At 39.4% G+C, this 18,876-nt stretch overlaps 1 protein-coding gene across 5 annotated transcripts in view; it reads right to left on the reverse strand.

The window, feature by feature from the left end:
• RWDD1 (RWD domain containing 1) overlaps positions 1-10,637 on the reverse strand; it is a 28,407-nt gene extending 17,770 nt beyond the window's left edge. The window contains exons 1-4 of one of the 5 annotated variants that reach the window (XM_032339737.1): positions 10,112-10,637; positions 8,810-8,937; positions 3,387-3,486; positions 2,433-2,498 (exon numbers count right to left, since the gene is read on the reverse strand). In XM_032339737.1, coding sequence (XP_032195628.1) covers positions 2,433-2,498; positions 3,387-3,486; positions 8,810-8,845 — 202 coding nt within the window. In that variant the 5' untranslated portion in view covers positions 8,846-8,937; positions 10,112-10,637. Of the gene's footprint in view, positions 1-2,432; positions 2,499-3,383; positions 3,487-3,610; positions 3,635-7,605; positions 7,720-8,809; positions 8,938-10,111 lie in introns of those variants that run through there. The other 4 variants (XM_032339735.1, XM_032339740.1, XM_032339738.1 and 1 more) reach the window with 4 other exon arrangements.
• Positions 10,638-18,876: the final 8,239 nt, after the last annotated feature.

An 18,876-nucleotide genomic window follows, 5' to 3' on the forward strand; every position in this document is an offset into this window, starting at 1 on the left:
TTAACAACAAAAGGAACAAAAGATGTTGGTGAGGATGCAGAGAAAGGGGAACATTCTTGCACCGTTGGGTTAAAAATTAGGGGTGCCTACGTGGCTCAGTTAGTTGAGCATCCTCTTGGTTTGGGCTCAGGTTAAGATCTTATGGGTTATACGACAGGCCTACATCAGGCTCTGCACTCAGTGTGGATCCTGCTTGGAATTTTCTCTCCTCTCCCTCTGCCGTCCCCTCCCCGCAACACACACACACACACACACACACTCTCTCTCTCTCTCTCTCTCTCTCTCCCTCTCTCTCTTTCTAAAATAAATATTATTAAAAATAAATAAATAAAATTTTTTAAAGTGAGAAACAAAGCTACCCTACAATCCAGCAATTATACTACTAGGTATTCATCCATAAGATACAAAAATACAGATTCGAAGGGGTACATGCATCCTGATGTTTATACAGCAACAGCCAAACTCTGGAGAAAGCCCAAGTGTCCATCAACTGATGAATGGATTAAGATGTGGTATATAGGGGTGCCTGGGTGGCTCAGTGGGTTAAGCCTCTGCCTTCAGCTCAGGTCATGATACCAGGGTCCTGGGATCGAGCCTCTCTGCTCAGCGGGGAGCCTGCTTCCTCCTCCCTCTCTCTGCCTGCCTCTCTGCCTACGTGTGATCTCTGCCTGTCAAATAAATAAATAAAATATTTTTTAAAAAAATAAATAAAAAGTTGTGGAAATTTGTTTAAAAAAAAAAAGATGCGGTACATATACACAATGGAATATTACTCAGCCATCAAAAAAATGAAATCTTGCCATTCACAATGATGTGGATAGAGCTATAGTGTATTATACTAAGTGAAATAAGTCAGAGAAAGAAAAATATGAACTCACTGATATATGGAATTTAAAAAAGAAAACAGATGAACATATGGGAAGGGGGAAAAGAAAAAAAGAAGAGGGAAACAAGCTATAAGAGACTCTTAACTATAGAGAACAAACAGAGAATTGATGGAGGAAGGTGAGTGGGGGGTGGGTTAAATAAATGTGTGATGGGTATTAAAGAAGGCACTTGTTATGATGAGCACTGGGTGTTGTAAGTAAAGTGATGAACCACTGAATTCTATTCCTAAAACCAGTATTACATGGTATGTTAACCAAGCAAAATTTAAATTAAAAAAAAAGATTGTCAGGCCAATAAGGATACATAGTATCTTCTGGCAAATTCTTTCTTTTTTAATTAACACACTTCTAATTTTATTGCTAGGAAAAGAAATCTTTAATACATTTACTGATTTTACTGTTTGATATAACAGACATTCATTATAGAAAATTTGGAAATATATTAAGGGGAAAACAAAATTACTAATAATCCCACCACCAGGAAAACATCACTGTTACCATTCTGGGATATTTAAAGCATCATAAAAATATTTTTTAAAGGTATTTTAAAGTATCTTCTATACATTTATTTACATTTCAAAGTATAAAAGGATACTCTGTATTTGAGATTCTATGTATAAAACCTACGTAAATATATAAATATATATAGAAGTAAAAATGACTGTGTCCAACACCTTTTTAATTCAGATTTTAGTAATATCTCTGTGCTAATCTCTTTTTCAATTGTACAAGACAGATTTAGAGTTATCAGGTGATACCACTAAAATTTGCATTATTGATTGCTCATAGCGAATTTTAGTTGACTAGCTTAACGTTAAAAAAAAAAAATCCTTGGGGTTAACACCAACTTATGTAACATTTTATCAAATTCCAAAATTAACTGAACTAGACGAATGGTGGAAATGAACTTCAGATCCTCCCCCAACATCTGCCACATTTAAATCAATCTATTTAATTTTAAATTATTGGTTTTATAGCTGTTTTACTTCCATCAGTATATTTATCTTGATTCAATCATTGTATAATAATGGCTTTTACCTGGTTTTATGTATATATGTATTTAAACAACAATACAATATCCATCCTAAAGAGAGAGAAAATCATAAAGAAAGACATTTACTCAGTTTAATTTATAAATAACAGCAAATGTCCAATAAGCAATCTAAATGCCCAAAGAGTAAAAACAACCATGGGAAAACAACACTCAATGGAATACCACAACATAGTCACTGAAATATACTTCAAAGTCTCATTTTACAGAGTAATCTTCTAACTTTTCTCCATTTGCTATATTGTTAATGTTTCTTTTTCACTTTTCAAAACTAAATTCATTGTGTCAGAATACATCTCGGTGACTGCCTGTTTCTCTGTAAGTCATGTTTACATAGTAAATGCTAATTAGGAAATACACAACATTCATGCTGGATTCCTAACAGCACCATACTTATTAGCACCTCCACATCTTCAATGCCAACATAATGGCTGCAGGAATAACATTCCTGAGAGCAACGTAGAAAAACCACAAGTATTTTCGATTGGACTTACTTTCATCATTTTCTCCAGCCTCAGATGTCACAGTAATGGTGAAACTGGGTGGATTTTCTGATAATACTGCAAGAAAATATACACAGGTTTTAAGTTATTAACATGTCTCTTAAGGCAAATGCTTTCCTTATTACCAAAATACCACTACACAGTCCTGGAAACTGATCCCTAGTCTGTATTTCCATTTCCACAAACACAGACTGAACTGCACATTCAAATAATAAAACACTTATCAATTTTCTATTTAAATCAAGGGTTACCTTTCATTTGGAAAAAATATATATATCTATAGTAGACTCTTGGGAGTTTTATCCAATCAATTAAACTAATTAAGTAATTTACCTTTTAATTCAAAATTTCCATCTATACATGGAAAATTACATTCTAAAAAATTCCCAAACAGAATGACAAAAAAGTTTGATGTTTCATCAGAAACTATCCACTGACAGTATTATCACTAATTTGTAAACTTATATATTCTAAGCTATAATTCAGAATCTCCATGACAAACAGTAAATATTAACTTGTTAACAGTTGTGTCTTCTTTCTCTTTCTCCCACATCATCCCTAAAACCAAACTTTATTCTTCCCCCAATCATTAAGTCTCTACCATCTTTCATGGAATTACAAAATTAGCTATGAATCCCAATATCAAATTGCTTACAATTTGTTAAGCAAGTCAAGACATGCAAATCAACACTTATATAAATAAGAAAGCATATATACCATCTTACAGCCTGATGCCTGACAGTATATATGTTTATATCTCTTCCCCCACAAGAATACTATAAAAATTATAAGAGCTCCTAGATCAGTGCCTGGCAGTATCTAGAAATTCCACAAATTCTAGCTAAATGGTAGAGCTAAAACAATGGAATGAAAGCAGAAAAACAAAAACAAATTAGACTTATATTCAGAACCATTAGAAGAGTAAACAAGAAAAATACAGGCCACCTGGGATTGCTGCTGAGCCCCTGAGAAAAGCCTGTGCCTCACTCCAGCCCTGGGAAGCACTGGCCCCTGTTAAGGTTGGCAGCAGCTCAGCAACCTCTTTCTGAAATGAAAGGGCAAGGAGATCTCTGAAGAAGTCACCAAGGAAAATACTCAGTTTTTCCTACTTAAGAACTTCTGAAGCTTTCATAAATATTCATTATCAATAAAATTTTCAAGACATATACCTTCATTTTAATTGAAGTTTAAAAGTACTTGAAGCATGATGAACATCTATGATTACTATGAAAGTATCTGTCAAGAAGGTAAGACTCACTGGACTCATATTTTAATAGGCCTTGGATAGTCCAGCCCACGCTAAAAAAAAGTCCCTGAAAGGTAATTAAAATAAAGCTTTTAAAATATGATTGACCCTTTTTAAAATTTTTTAATGTGTATAAAATATATTTGATGCATCTCATTCCTACTTCTTTTCATGACCAACTTTAGCATTCATATATCATCAAATGTAAACATAGCAACTACAGAAATAAGGGTTCAACTCAATGACATTCCAACTGATTACCACTTTTAGGACTCCATGAGGCCATAATTTAAGGGTCATCTATACCTAATAACAGCTAACATTTATTGAGCACTACTCTGGGCCCGTGTGGTACTACGCATTTACACAAAGATCGTTAATTCTTACACCAAAACCACGATATTACATTATTGCCATATGATACCAAATTTAAGATACTATCAAGTAGGAGATGCACTCCACTTTATGTACTAAGAAAAAAAATCTGCCAATTAAACTTTAATTATAATCAATTTTAAGACAAATTCCTATTTAGACATGTTAAAACATAGAAATGTCTTAGAACCAATTAAATATAGTATTACCCCAATTTCACAGATGTAGAAACTGAGATAAAAGAGCTCTTAAATACTCTGCTCAATGTTATTCAGCTAGTAATTGGAAGAAGTGAATAAACCATATTGAGTTTCATGTAAAAAGAGAATGTTTTTTCCTGCTGAGAAATTCCGGCAAAGTCACTTGAGCTAGACTGTGAATTAAGGCATATTGTAAAGATGGAGAAAAGAAATATAAGCAACAGAAACATGGCAGCAAGGGCATAATGGTTTAAGGAATATATATGGAAGAAGAAATTATTCCGTTTGGTGGATGTATATGTGGGTAAAGAAAGCTACTTGAAAAAATACTGCTGAAAGTTTAATTGTGGACAATGATATTTTTTCTAGCAGAAGCAGTATGGGCAGAATTGTATTTCTAAACATAGGAAGATAAGTGTAGCAACAGGACATAAATTGGAAGGAAAGAAACAAGACCAGAGGCAGGATGAAACTAGATAGCTATTAAGATCATCCCAGTAAGGTTAATGAGGTTCTGAACTAGGTTAGCAGCCATGGGAATCGCAGGGAACAGGAAGGACTCTTCGTTCCAAATTTGCAGGCAGAGGATGGTAGCACCACTAACAAAAAGCAAAAAATACAAAAGAAAAATCAGACATGATATACTTAAATGACACAGGAAATTTCAGTTGGAGATATCGAGTATGCAATATGCAATAAGAAATGGGCAAATGGAGCTAAAGCTATTAGACCAAATGAGATCACCAGAGGAAAAAATAGAGAAATAGGGCCAACAGCGACTTTGTAAGGAATCCTAAATTTGGGAGAAAAAAGTACGAGCAGAAAAAACTGCCAGAGAGAAAAACAAAAGCAGCAGCCATGAGAGGTCAAGACAAACTCAAGAGAAGCCTATTTTATTTGTGAAGACATCCCAACTATTGAGATCCAGTTATGGTATGGCACCGTTTACAATGTGTACTATATGGGTCTGTGTAGCTCTGTCAGGGGGAAATTGGCGATGAACCACTGGCCTACAAGATCAGATCTAAATCCCTAACAAGGCCCTCTGCAATCTGGTCCCTGCTCACTTGTCAGGCTTCATTTTTCATAACTCTCAGTACTCATTTTATGTCCTAGGCATATCAAGCCATTTTCCCTTTAAATACATTTTGCTTTTGCAGAGTCCTGCTTTTCCACATGCTATGTCCCTTCCCCTGGTCTCACCCACTTGTTAGTTCCTCATCACCCCTCAGTTCTCCAAAACAACCAAGACCCTCCCCTTTTCCTGTGCTCTGGCTGTATCCTCCATGAAAGAATCATCACATTATGTTGTAAATTACGTATCTGATGTCTCTGGTAAATGAGGACATGGGATGCTAGCAAGAACATCACTGAATTGCCTGACCTTCAGAAACATAAAGAATAGGGAGGCAAGACAGACAAGAAGCTGATAGACTCTTAATCCATGAAAAATCACGATGAGAGGCATGTTCAGCAAAATAACTAGAATGAAGAACTGTGGGGCAAAAAGTTTAAGGAGAGAAAGAGGACTTTCAGAGGGCAAAATTCTAAAGATGACCTTAAAGATTGCATGCCCTCATGCAATTGAAGGAAATGGAAATCAAAACTGGTCACCAATAAAGACAAGGAATTATGAAGCCATATTATTAGAAGAATGAGCAACTAAGATGGTAAATTTCTAGGAAAGAGTATCTTATATTTAATAGTTAAAAAGTATTTGCATACTTTGTATTACTCCCCATTAAACACATATGGAAACTAAAGATTGGAGAGGTTGTAAGAGTTGCCCAAAGACACAGAGCTCATACCCACTACACCAAGCTGCCATTAAAGAGAAAAAAAAATGTGAGCCAGAAACAACAACAAAAAAGGATACTGGAAAACACTACTTATATCCCCTACTATCTTATCTACTCACCCCATCTTCTAGTGATACCACTTTTAACTGAGCATATTAACCACCCAGAATAAAGACTATATTTCCCAGCCTCCCTTCCAGTTAGGTCTCACCAAATGACTAAGTTCCAGCTATGAAGATGGAAGCAAATAAGTTCTTTGACAGTTTCCAGGAAATTTACTTAAGAAACTGCTGTCTTTGGCTTCTCCACCCGCCCCCACCCCCCATTCCTACTTCTGGAAAGGAATACTGACATCTTCACCATGAGGTAGAGACTACATCTTAGGAATGGCAAGGAACTAAGATGCAGCCTGGGTACCTAAGGAATTTTTGGACTAGAACTACATAACTATCTTTTATTTGCAAAACAAATAAAGTTTACCATTTTAAATTTACTTTTATTTATTTAGAGAGAGAGCATAAGCAGAGGACTGGGGTCGGGGGGTGGGAGGTGGGTACAGAGAGCAGAGGGAGAAAGAATTTCAAGCTGACTCCGAGCTAAGTGTGGAGCCCAATGCAGGGCTAGATCCCATGACCCTGAGATCATGACCTGAGCCAGCATCAAAAGTCAGATGCTTAACCAACTGAGCCACCCAGGAGCCCCTAAACTTTTACCTTTTTAAAACCATTGCTTTTGGGGGCTTTCTGTCACAGCTGAACCTAATCCAAGGAAAGGAAAGGAAGGAAAGGGGAAAAAGGAAAGAGGAAAGGGGAAAGGGAAAGGAAAGGAAAGAAAAAAGAAAAGGAAAGGGGAAACGAAAAGATAAAGAATATTCCAAAACTTGGAGGAAGCTAACATAGGAATGGGGAAGTTATTTAACTGGACTTGCAAAGATGAATGTTTCATCAGCACTTTGATAAAGGAATAATCCCATTCTAATGCATTACTGTGAGTTGGGATAAAATTAGCCTTCACTAAAGATGTCGGATTTCCACCACTGTAAGTGAATCAAAATATTTTTGAGAAGAAGAATAAGGCTGCTGGGCATAGTGGAAGGAACCAGTGAGCAAGCAGGGGAACTCTTAAGCGATAGAGGGGCAGATGATGGCAAACTGGACAGAATTAAGGACAAACATAATGGAGGTAATAGCTCAAAGGTACGCTAAAGGGACACACACGAATGACATCAAGGTTTTCACAAAGAACTAGACAGCCCAGATTAAAATAAGTCCCTGTGGTTCTTAGGGAGTGTCTCAGAAAAACTGCTTTTAAAAGATGACTTCTGCCCCATCTCTAGGATGCAGTTCTAACTGTTAAATGCTCATGGATGCTACTTAGAGGTACTGACACAAGTAAGTACAGAATTACGTACCCCTCTTTGTAAGACCAAACAGAATTAAGGGAACTTGACTTTTGGTTAGCTCAAAGCCAACCAATGTGTTTCAACAAAACTCCCCATAGTCAGAGATTTTGATACAGAAATGGAAATAACCAAATTCTACTACCTTAGCAGGGCCTTGTCAAGTGAAGCACTACTGAAGGAGAATGTGGTATCAGGAGAGTCCATTTATATTTTGGAAGACTAGTTGTTAGGAGGATTGGATCAATGTGCAATCAAGCTACAGAACAGGCAAAAAGAAGAAACTGTATTATGATTTGTTATAATTCACAACAAATTCAACAGTGGACCAAAAGTTCTTTGCAAATAGTCAAGCAATCAATTCTGAGGTTAGGCTAGGTCTATGTGGCTAGAACTATGGGCTAGCTGAATTGTGCCTCTTAGAGCATCCACAAAGGGATCATGATGTGCTTAACAAAGGTTTCTCTGTCAAGCACCAAGTTCTCTATTAAAAAAATACACACACACACACACACACACATATATATATACACATATATATACTTCCTTCATCAAGAGCATTGAGCATTTACCACATCTAATATTAAATGTGATTCAAAATGAAATTAGAAAACTGTCAATCAGTGTTCCTTGACAAACTGACACAAGCAAGCTCTCTTCTTAAATCTGGTACAAAAATAGGAAAGTATGAAATCATCAACACAAAAGAAGGCTGTAAACAGTAAACCTTACAAATCCTCATGATTCCAAAAGATCTAACAGGGAAGAGTTTTATTCCAAACTCCTCTGCCTTTTCCCTGAGAGGTTTCATAAACAACATGATCACGAGTAAGGCAAAGTTCCTAAAGAACTATAAATCAAGACATCTTATTTTAAAATTTATTTATTGCAAAGTTTTAGGAATACTGGTAGGAATTAGAGACAGATGGGCTCAGCTGATAATGCAGAATACTTGAATGCATCAAAGATTCATAAATTGTCTTTTATTGCCCTAGCTCAGAATCCTCAAGCACTTTTGCATCTGACAAGAATTTCACATACTGAACTATATCAGAGCTTAGTGTAATTTGAAAGAACCATAAGATTGGTTTAGGATTTAAAATGTATCACTTTTTAAAATGCTTATAGGCACAGTATTTAATGAGGGATACCTTATGTCCATAGAAAAGACTAGCACACCTTATGCTTTAACTCAACCTACACAGTGCCAATTACATTTCCAATGTGCTAGAAATAACCAAACGTCACGATTAAGAATATATCCAGCAACTGACCCTATATTCTCTTTTATTTAGACATTGATATATAAGAAAGGATAGAGAAGGGAGCCAGACTCCATCCACACTCACCCAGTTAATGACACTCTCAAACCCCTCTTCACTCATCCCCTTAACATCCTCACAGCACAGCTGTACTGTTGGTGAGAGAGAACATGAACAGGACTGGAGCTATACAGGGGTAGCTGAGAGACATCTGCCTGTTGGCAAAGCAGAACAAAATTTGCTACCATTGCAAGCAGTGGTCAAAAGGTGGAGCTAAGAAAACTAAGCTAAACAAGGAAAGGGAGAGGGATCGGAGTTGAACATACCTTACATTCTGAATTCTGACAATCAGTGATGGACAACAAAGGAAGGGACAGGAGCTGTAAATCCCACAAACCTAGGTTCTACTCACACTGGCTTTACTGGATCACTCCTCAAACACTGAGTGTCATGCGAGAAAAGCCGTATTGATAGCGTTACCTTGCGGCACTTTCAAAACTATCTGAAGCACGGCTTAATACAGAAAAATTCTCTTCCCTTAAAACATACCGAATGAGTTTCTCAATAATATTTTACATTAGCCCAACCTATCCAGTAATCTTCTGCTCCCCTTCATCCCAGCTGGAGCTAGATCCCAAGTTCCACAGGTCTGCAAAGTGAAGGAAGAGGAGGGGGGTCCAGACCTAACTCTTAGTACCAGTTCCGCCGCTAACTGCTGGTCAGACCCAAAGCAAGCCACTTACCCTCTTCCTGCGCCTCCATTACCTTGCTTGTAGCAAGACGCGTCCAGGCCAATATCCCCCCCTAACAAACGTGAATCTGCGGTGGAGCTGAAATTTGTGCCACATCATTCACTGGGCATTCACAGAATATTTAAAAAAAAAAGACAAATCCCAGGGATTCTCAAAACTGCTTCTTCTGGGTAACTCTGAGAACAGCACTCTGAACCCCCATAAACTTTAAAACACCAACATATGAAAACAGCTTCTACCCAAGTAAAAGTGAAAATCGACACCTCTGCAGCTCTAGAAAAACTACTCCCACTTGGAATTATCTGTTTTCGTGTATTTTCATTAAACCTCGTGTCGCTGTAAGTTACACAGAAACCAAAGTGCACCCAATTCAATTCCAGGCCTAACACTCTCCAGGAACCTCGCCAGTCTCTCCCGGACTTTCAGATCTCAGGGAATAAACCGAGAACGGGAAAAAGCTGTGGAGTTACTCCTAAGTGCCTGAACACTTCGGGAAAAGAGGGTGAAGAGAGAGTAGCGAGCGAGGTGGCCACGCGGCCTCGCTGTCCCTTTCTCCATCCTCGCCCGGGAGGCCGAGGGCTCCGGCCCATCCCACTCCACCCCGGGGCCGCTCCAGGCCCGCAGTCGCGGAAGTCACCTGTGAAGGAGTCGGGATAGATGGACTCTAGAGCCTCCAGCTCATTGCGCTGCTCCTCGCCGTAATCTGTCATCGTGGCCCTCGCTGCTGCCCATGGACCGCCCAGCCACCCAGGCGGCGCGCTGCTGCTGGGACCGCGGCCGCACCAGGAGAGCCGGCAGCAGCCGGACGGGCGCAGGCGCAAAGTCCCCGGCTGGGAGGCCCGGGGCCCAAAGCCAGGCCGGGCCTGCTGAGCAACAGCCCCGTAGGGGCCTAGCCTGCTCTCTAGTTCCGCGTTCGACTCGTTAGGCCTGGCCAGCGGAGCACTGCGAAGCTGCCGGTCGCACCGACGCTTGGGATTTGCTAATATGGAAATGGTACCCGGCCGGGCATTCGCTACGGACACCTGGGGCCGATTCCTGGGCTTTTCAGGGCCTGAGCCTGAGAAGCCACTCAGCGCGACACCATCGTTCGATGGGTCTAGACTTAACGCCGGCCACGCGCACAGAGCGGGGACAAGGTGGCTGCGGGCGGTACGCGCGGTGCGTCCGCGAACTCGGCCGCTTCCGGTTTCCGGTTTGCGACCCCGTGGCCGAGGCGAGGGGGATCGGTGCACCGCATAAGTCGGCTCATGGTGGCGTCCGGGTGGATTTTACGCTTGTCTAGTCTCCTAGTTCCTTGGCATCCCAAGGGAGTTGTTTGAAAAGCCGACCAGGGTAGGCTCCAGTGGGCAGAGAAGCAGAAATTCTGCTCGTGCTAAATGAGCACATGGATGTGTTAAGTCAAAAGGGAACATGGGGAAATATAATACTCCCAGCATATTAAAAGATGATAACATTCTTTGTAATTTCCTTCGTTTTCTGTATTAAACTGATTTCACTTGTGTAGTGGGGGTAACAATTTTTAAATAAGTTCCCCAATGATAAAGTCTCTTAAGTTTTCTCTTGTTAAAATGGTAATGTACTATGGACCAGAAATCATCTTGATCTTCTATTGGGAAGTATTACTTAGAGCAGAGGAATACGTTAAAACAAACGTATTCAGGTAGACTTTGGTACTGATTCTGTGTCTTTAAGAGTTGGTTTGGGGCATTCTTTTAGACTTTGAGGTGAAAAGTTGGGAACTCTACTGCCAGTGGTGAGAATCAAATAAAATACAAGAGTTAACTTTGCAAATATAAGGTGCCTATCTTTCTGGATATCCTGAGTTCACAGAAAACAATGATTTGTTGGGGGGGGGGGGAGCTGAACAGCAGAAGAGTCAGTTCAAAGGTCCTAAGGTGAGACCGCACTTGGTATTTTGGAAGCCAAGGTAACTAATGCACAGTGAACTGGGGGATGAGAAGGAATTTGCAGATCCTGTGGGATCAGGATTTGATGTGGTTTGTAAAAAAAAAAAAAAAAAAAAAAAAAAAGTCAAAAACTGTTTTTGACTACAACAGGAAAGATGAAGCTCCAGTAACCAAATTGACAGGTAATGACAGAATGAGCTTGGCGCAGAAGTTGATAACGCCTTTAAATAATGGATCAAAGAAAAAAGTAAAATTTTAAAACTTTTCCTTATGTGATAAAAATCTATCAAAGTAGAGGAGGTACAGCAAAACAACAAATTTAAGGTTTATATTCAGAAAAAGATTAATGTTGGTTGCAAGTTTTAACTTAGTAAATGAAGTGCTCCTATGTTTCACTACTAACAGAATTTTTGGTTAAAAAAAAAAAAAAACCTTTTTTCAAGCGTGTTAGCTATATTCACTACAAAGCCTTCATATTTCAGAATGTTCATGTGGTGGTTTTGTTCTGTTTCTCAATACTGCAGATAACTGCCTTAGAGAGTTCTAGTGCTAATGTAATCAAGAGAGCACCCCCCCCCCCCGCCGCCCAAATCTTCTTTATCACATCACTAGGAATTTTTTTTGCATTTTTAAAATTTATTTTTTATTTATTTTCAGCATAACAGTATTCATTGTTTTTGCACCACACCAGTGCTCCATGCAATCCGTGCCCTCTATAATACCCACCACCTGGTACCCCGACCTCCCACCCCCCACCCCTTCAAAACCCTCAGATTGTTTTTCAGAGTCCATAGTCTCTCATGATTCACCTCCCTTTCCAATTTCCCCCAACTCCCTCTCCTCTCTAACTCCCCATGTCCTCCATGCTATTTGTTATGCTCCACAAATAAGTGAAACCATATGATTACTGACTCTCTCTGCTTGACTTATTTCACTCAGCATAATCTCTTCCAGTCCCATCCATGTTGATACAAAAGTTGGGTATTCATCCTTTCTGATGGAGGCATAATACTCCATAGTGTATATGGACCACATCTTCCTTATCCATTCATCCATTGAAGGGCATCTTGGTTCTTTCCACAGTTTGGCGACCGTGGCCATTGCTGCTATAAACATTGGGGTACGGATGGCCCTTCTTTTCTCTACATCTGTATGTTTGGGGTAAATACCCAGGTGCAATTGCAGGGTCATAGGGAAGTTCTATTTTTAATTTCTTGAGGAATCTCCACACTGTTCTCCAAAGAGGCTGCACCAACTTGCATTCTCACCAACAGTGTAACAGGGTTCCCCTTTCTCCACATCCCCTCCAACACATGTTGTTTCCTGTCTTGCTAATTTTGGCCATTCTAACTGGTGTAAGAAATCACTAAGAATTTTTTGGTTGATCTCTAATTTCATTTCATTTTGACAATGACAAAGACACTTCACAGATGCAGGAAGGCCCTTTACTCCCTGAAATGGGGGAATTGTTATGAGGCAAATTGGCTTTCTTTTAGTGTTTCATTTTTAACATATAAAGATGTTAGAGGATAGGAGTGTTTCAAGCTCTGCAGATAGGCAAATGGTGTAGGGAGAACATTACAGGATCTGAGGCCAGAAGTGAGAAGCCCAGCTTTAGCTACTTATAAGCTAAATAAGCTTATAAGATCATTCATAGAACAGGAAATAATGCAAATTCAAAAATAGGATATTAGTGTTATTTATAATTTTGAATGTATAGAATATCTTCTGAAGCACCTCTGCTCTCTGTTGCTGTTCTCCATTCATCCTCATTACTAAAGAATACTGTCCCTAAAATATTCGTCTTACTCATTCGTATGCATCTAAGTTTCTTTGCAAGTAATGCAAACTCTCAGTTGCTATTTCCTAATATTATCAGTCTTTAAAAACTGTTTTGGTGTTTTTTACTTGTCTATGCCTATGAATTTTCTAGGCACTCTTCACTACTCTCAGATGCACAGAATTTCAAATTCCCTATTTAAAGGTTAATCCTAATTCTTTTAGTTCTTGTGGCTAATGTTTCATTTAGCCAGGTGTCCCAACACTCATCACTAGTCACAAGTACAAATAGCCATATGAAATTCTAATTTTGTGTCCTCTGGAGTGTTCCCTTGAAGGGTAGTGATCCCAGTATCACTTCGAGCCTAACACCTCCCTACTTACCCCCTCATTTACAATCTGCTTTAACTCAACATAGGTGTCAGAGTGATCTTGCTACAGTGTAAATCAGGTCATGTCACTGTACTCATAACTGACTGCTCCCCCCCCCCAAACTGAAGGCCCGTCTGGCTTCCTTAACCCTCACCTGCACATCTTGTTACCCTTCTGACCTTATCTCCTACTGCTCTGACACCTATTTTCTGGTCCTGCCACACTACCCTCCTTACAGTTCCTGCAGCATGCAATGCAGATTCTCCTCCTGACGTCTTTGCACTTGCTTTCCCTCTGGTTGGCATGCTCTTCCTCCCATACCTACATGGTTCCCTCCCTCGCTTCCTTCAGGTTTTTCCTCAAATGTAACTCTCCCTGAGGCTACCTTGATTAACTGGCTTAAAATTACAACCACTCTTCTCAGTATGCCCTATCCTCTTTACCTAATTTTATTTTTCTCATGGCATGTTAAAATTGCACTAGAAATATGTATTCATATTATTCTCCCCCATTTCTCTCTCTCTCACACACACACACTCACACATACCTTTGCTTTGGATTTGAAAGAGACTGGGTGGGGAAGGAGAGAAAGTGAAGGAGCAAAAATATAGAAGATAGGGTTAGGGAGATACAATATAAATTACTTAAAATGTAGAAAGAAAATGAACTTGAGAGTTAAAAAACACTTAAGTCAAATTATTTTTTGGCTTCTTGTGAGAAAATATAGTGAAGGGTTGAGTCAGCAGCACCCCCAAGGGTATGTAGTTTCCTGGGCAAACATGTTTTTGGGGGGGTCTATCTATATAAGCAATATTATTAAAAGGTGTATTTTAAAAATTCATGGGCAAAGTAAGATGTGGTGATTTACTGATAAAGATTTAGTAGAAACATGTATGCATTTCTTTGTTTAATCAGTGAGCATGAAGGTTGTCTGTACTGCCCATGTACCATCTCTTCACATTCTTTATCATGAAATGCACTGCTCCTATCTAACTGCCTATCTCCCACCATGAAAAAAAGAAAAAAAGTAACAGTGCTGTTACTACTCAGAATGCCAAGACTCTTTGTAACTTCTACTGAAACAATCAGTTCTTGCTTCTGCAGTATCCTAATGCCATTAAGGTAATGTTGGCCATATCCTTCTCATTAAGTTCCATCATCCAACATGTTGCTCTTGAGTACTGGCTTCTAGTGGTTTTCTCAAAGAATGTGCTCTTTTGTTGGTGTCCACAAATGCAAGTCTTACCCAGAAGTATGCCAGAAAATGAGAGTGATCATTTGTTTTCTAGTCACACTAAACTTACTACACATCTTCCAACCGTGTCTTGATTTCTTCGGGCCTGGATCACCGCATCCCTAGAATGGGATCTCTTTCAGTGTCAGCAGCACCATACCTTCCAGGTGGGTGGATCCGGTTCAGCAGTTGCATTGGCCAGCAAGAAATGCACTTGACTAGCCCGGGAGAGCACAAAACCACCACATGATCTGGGGCTGGGGAGGACAGCCATCTGAAGGGCCAGTTGTAAGCCTCAGAGGACTTGAAGCACCACGCCAGTGGTCTACCAAACCCGAGGCACATAGCTTGTGCTTGTCCCTACCCTGGGTGCCGGTGCAGTGCACTTGAGTTAGGGACCTGCAACCACCCCACTTTGGGTGCCATAGACATAGTGGGGAATACCCCCGGCTCTGTGCTCCAGGAAGGAAAGACCTAGGTCCACCCAATGAGGTCCAACTCCAAGAGCCCCATATGAGGGGGCTCTAGAAAATTTCCAAGAAGGAGCTCAAAACACCCGATGCCCTGATGGCAAGTAGTACTGAAATGCATACCGAATTATACTATTCTTGCTCCACCATTTGGATAGTTTTTGCCTTTGGCTTTATCGTCCCCACAAAATACAGATCTTTCTCTGGTCTGCTAGGACTTCATAGGATCTGTAAAATTATATTGGAATAAAAATGCTTATTTTGTAGGCAGCTTTCTCAAAGTCAAGTTAAAGTGAAAGAATGAGAAGCATAACCTAAATAATAAGCCCATTTTTCTTGATCTCTAAAACTTATATAATCAAAAAACACCACATAGATCCAGATTTGCCTTCCCCCCTCCGTTCCTACAATATGTCCATGTTATGAAATAATTCACAGTACATAGTTCTGTTGATGTCACTCACTGGCAACTAAAGAAAAATATATTTAAATGTTTTGTATTTGTAGTTTAGGCTGAAATATCTATTGATACCTAAAAAATGTGTATCCAGCTGTTCTTTCTGCATTTTAGAATACCTTCAGTTCTAACACATTATTTATAAAGTATTCTATTATAGATTATTTATTTACCAGGAGCAAGTTTTACCTAGGGCAGAGCATCAGTGCATATAGAATCCCAGGATACTTGTGCTAGAAATTACCTTGAAGAGGTCCTAACCCAGGACATGTCATTCATGACCAGCTTGTGGGTTCATAAATTTCCTGAAATGCATTGGTAGGTATATTAGTTTGATGCCCCTGGAACAAATTACCACAAACTTGGTGGCTTTACACAGTGCAAATTTATTAAAGTTCTGTAACTATAAGAATAGTATATAATTCTGACTGGTCTGACACCAATTACACAGGTTTCAGTAGGCTGAAGTCAAGGTATTATTGGGGCTATGTTCCAGAGGCTTTAGGAGAAAAATCTATTTACTGTGTTTTGCAGGTTCTAGAGGCTGTCTGCCTTCCTTTGGCTCATGACCCCCTCCATCTTCAAAGCCAGCAATGGCTAATTTCTCGGGTGTCACTCTGATGCTCCTTGATACTCCTTTTGGGTTTTCACTTTGCCTTTGCTGACTATGCCCCTCTTACAAGGAAGCTTATGATTACTTTGGGCCCCCCAGGATAATCTGGGATATATCTCCATTTCAAAATACTTGATCACATCTACAATGGTTCTTTTGCCATGTAAAGCCCAGTATAACATTCACAAATTCCAGGATTCTAACATCAACATCTCTGGGGAGACCACGATTTAGTCTACCCTAGTGTGTAAACTCCGAGACCAATGAGCCCATCTCCATGTGCTTTTCTGAAAAATAGCTTGCCCCGTAATGGCTTTTCAAAGAGATCTGTGACTTGATATAGTTTAATCACTCCCACAGTTTTGTCACCCTCCCCGTCTCATGTAAGGGAACATTAAAGTCCCAGAGAGATTGACTTATCCAAAACCATATGAATGAGAGATGTTTCCCAGACTCCATTTTTGACCCTTCATAACTATAGCCTGCCAAAAACAAGTTGGCAGACGATAGCAGTGTCCTGCCCATTCCGTGCATGGAAAGAATGCCTGAGCCTCCTCGGAAGCCCGCAGTTTGTCTGCGGCTAACAGAATTGGTGCCACTGGCTGTAGCGTAGCTCACATCCAAAGTGATGCCCCAGTGAGAGTGCACATCTCACTTTGTTAAGAAGCACAGTGCCTTGAAGCTGAGCCTGTCTACCTTCAGGTACAGTGGAAATGGAAAGAGAGGGGCAGAGATGTGATAGAGTACCTTATTGTCAGAGCTCAGGGTATTTTAGTTATTCACTTTCAGACATAGCAGGAGAATTCTTCTGACACCTGCAAGGCCTTGGAAGGTTGATCAGCTGTCTGCTGTTGCTGTATTTCAGCATAGTACTATGGAGTGCAGGATCAGAAGTCCGACTGCTAGAGCCAGATTCTGTCTCTATCACTACGAGTCTGTGTCCTTTGGCAAATTGCTTGACTTCTCAGTATCTCAGTTGCTTCATCAGTAAAATGGGGGGACTTACTTTACTGGGGTAAGATAGGCTTTAGGGATTCCAATTATGAATGTTTCCATAGTTCACCAGTTATGTCAGTGAGACAGCATTTCCTATGTGTAGAATTTTACATACACAAAATTGCTTCACATTCTCTGTTATTCACGCCATTTCAGCAAGTCATATCAGAATATATGATTCTCGTTTACCAGTTTGTTGCAAAGAGTAAATGGGATAAATTTGTTTAAAGTAGCTGGCATATAGTAAATACTACATACTATTTTTACTACTATTAACCACTACTACAGATGGGTGCAGATACTTGTCTTGGCCACTGGGGACAGCAGAGGAAACAACACTTCGAATCCGTATCCGTCTAAAGTTCTGGTGTACTGAGATTAAAGAAGTTTAATTGTACCTGGTGGTTAGTGCAGAAAAATAATTCAGTTCGGAAATGATATAGTTTGCCTTTCTGGAAACACTGTTCATTGATCTTTGGTCCACCAAAGATGTGTGCCCCACAGCTAAAGGATAAAGTTGTGTAGCTATGTAGCTGAGGACAGCCTGCCGATATCTGTTCTTTAGTGACCAGGGCTAAATTTTGGTAGATTTATTTAGAAGCTAACATTATATTGCTACACTTCATATTTTGAGGTAGCAAATAACTACCTAGTCTTGCATTTGAAAGGCCTTTTGTCGACGGTGATATTTTGAAGTTTTAAGGTTAATGTGGTTTTCCTTTGCACTAAACCAAATGCAGAAAGCACTTTGGAAATTCACTTTCTTATTTCTTATTACAATCCTGCATTTGAATTTTTTAATAGAATTTGATATTGGGAACAGAGAAAGGAGACAAAGAAGATAAATGTAAGTATGATTCTGCAATTTGGCTTTGGAAAACATAAAGCTGGAGAAAACACATCTAAACATTTATATTGCATTTGTCTTCCAGAAAGGAGGCAGCTTAGATTGTGGTGGTGGGATGGGGAGCTGACAAAGTCAAAGTTAAGAAATGAGCAAGTCTGTACATATGCCAACCCACAGCATTTGATGTAGTAGCCAAAAGCATTTGGTAACAAAATATGAGGTACTATTAGCATATAATTGATTTTAATTATATGTCTTAAAATTACATATATCCACTAGGCATTAAGAGGAGGACGTACAATGTTTTTAATGGAAAAGTCTTGTCTAACTGGCTGTGGAACAAAAGAATATTCTGGACAAACACACATATACACACACACAAACGTACATACACATACACACATACACACACACATGAATGAGAATTTTATTTATTTAATTGGAAATGGGTAGTATACAATGAAATCTTCAGGGATGTGAACCACCCTTCAAATGCTCACGTAGTGGCTGTAAAGCATCTGAAGCCATGTAGAAAAGCCAAAGATTACTTTAATCCCTTGCTAAAAAGCTCTAGTGGAAGATCATGATTACATGATTTAGAATATAAACTGTGCATGTCATAGTCTGAAGGAGTTTGGTGTAAAATGGGCTTCCAGAATCTAGTAAAAAGAAAATTTCCTGGTGTTACTGTATATAAACAACTATTATCGTCTTTCTAATGATGTAA

Source organism: Mustela erminea, chromosome 4 (assembly GCF_009829155.1).
Source record: "Mustela erminea isolate mMusErm1 chromosome 4, mMusErm1.Pri, whole genome shotgun sequence".
NCBI lineage: Eukaryota > Metazoa > Chordata > Mammalia > Carnivora > Mustelidae > Mustela > Mustela erminea.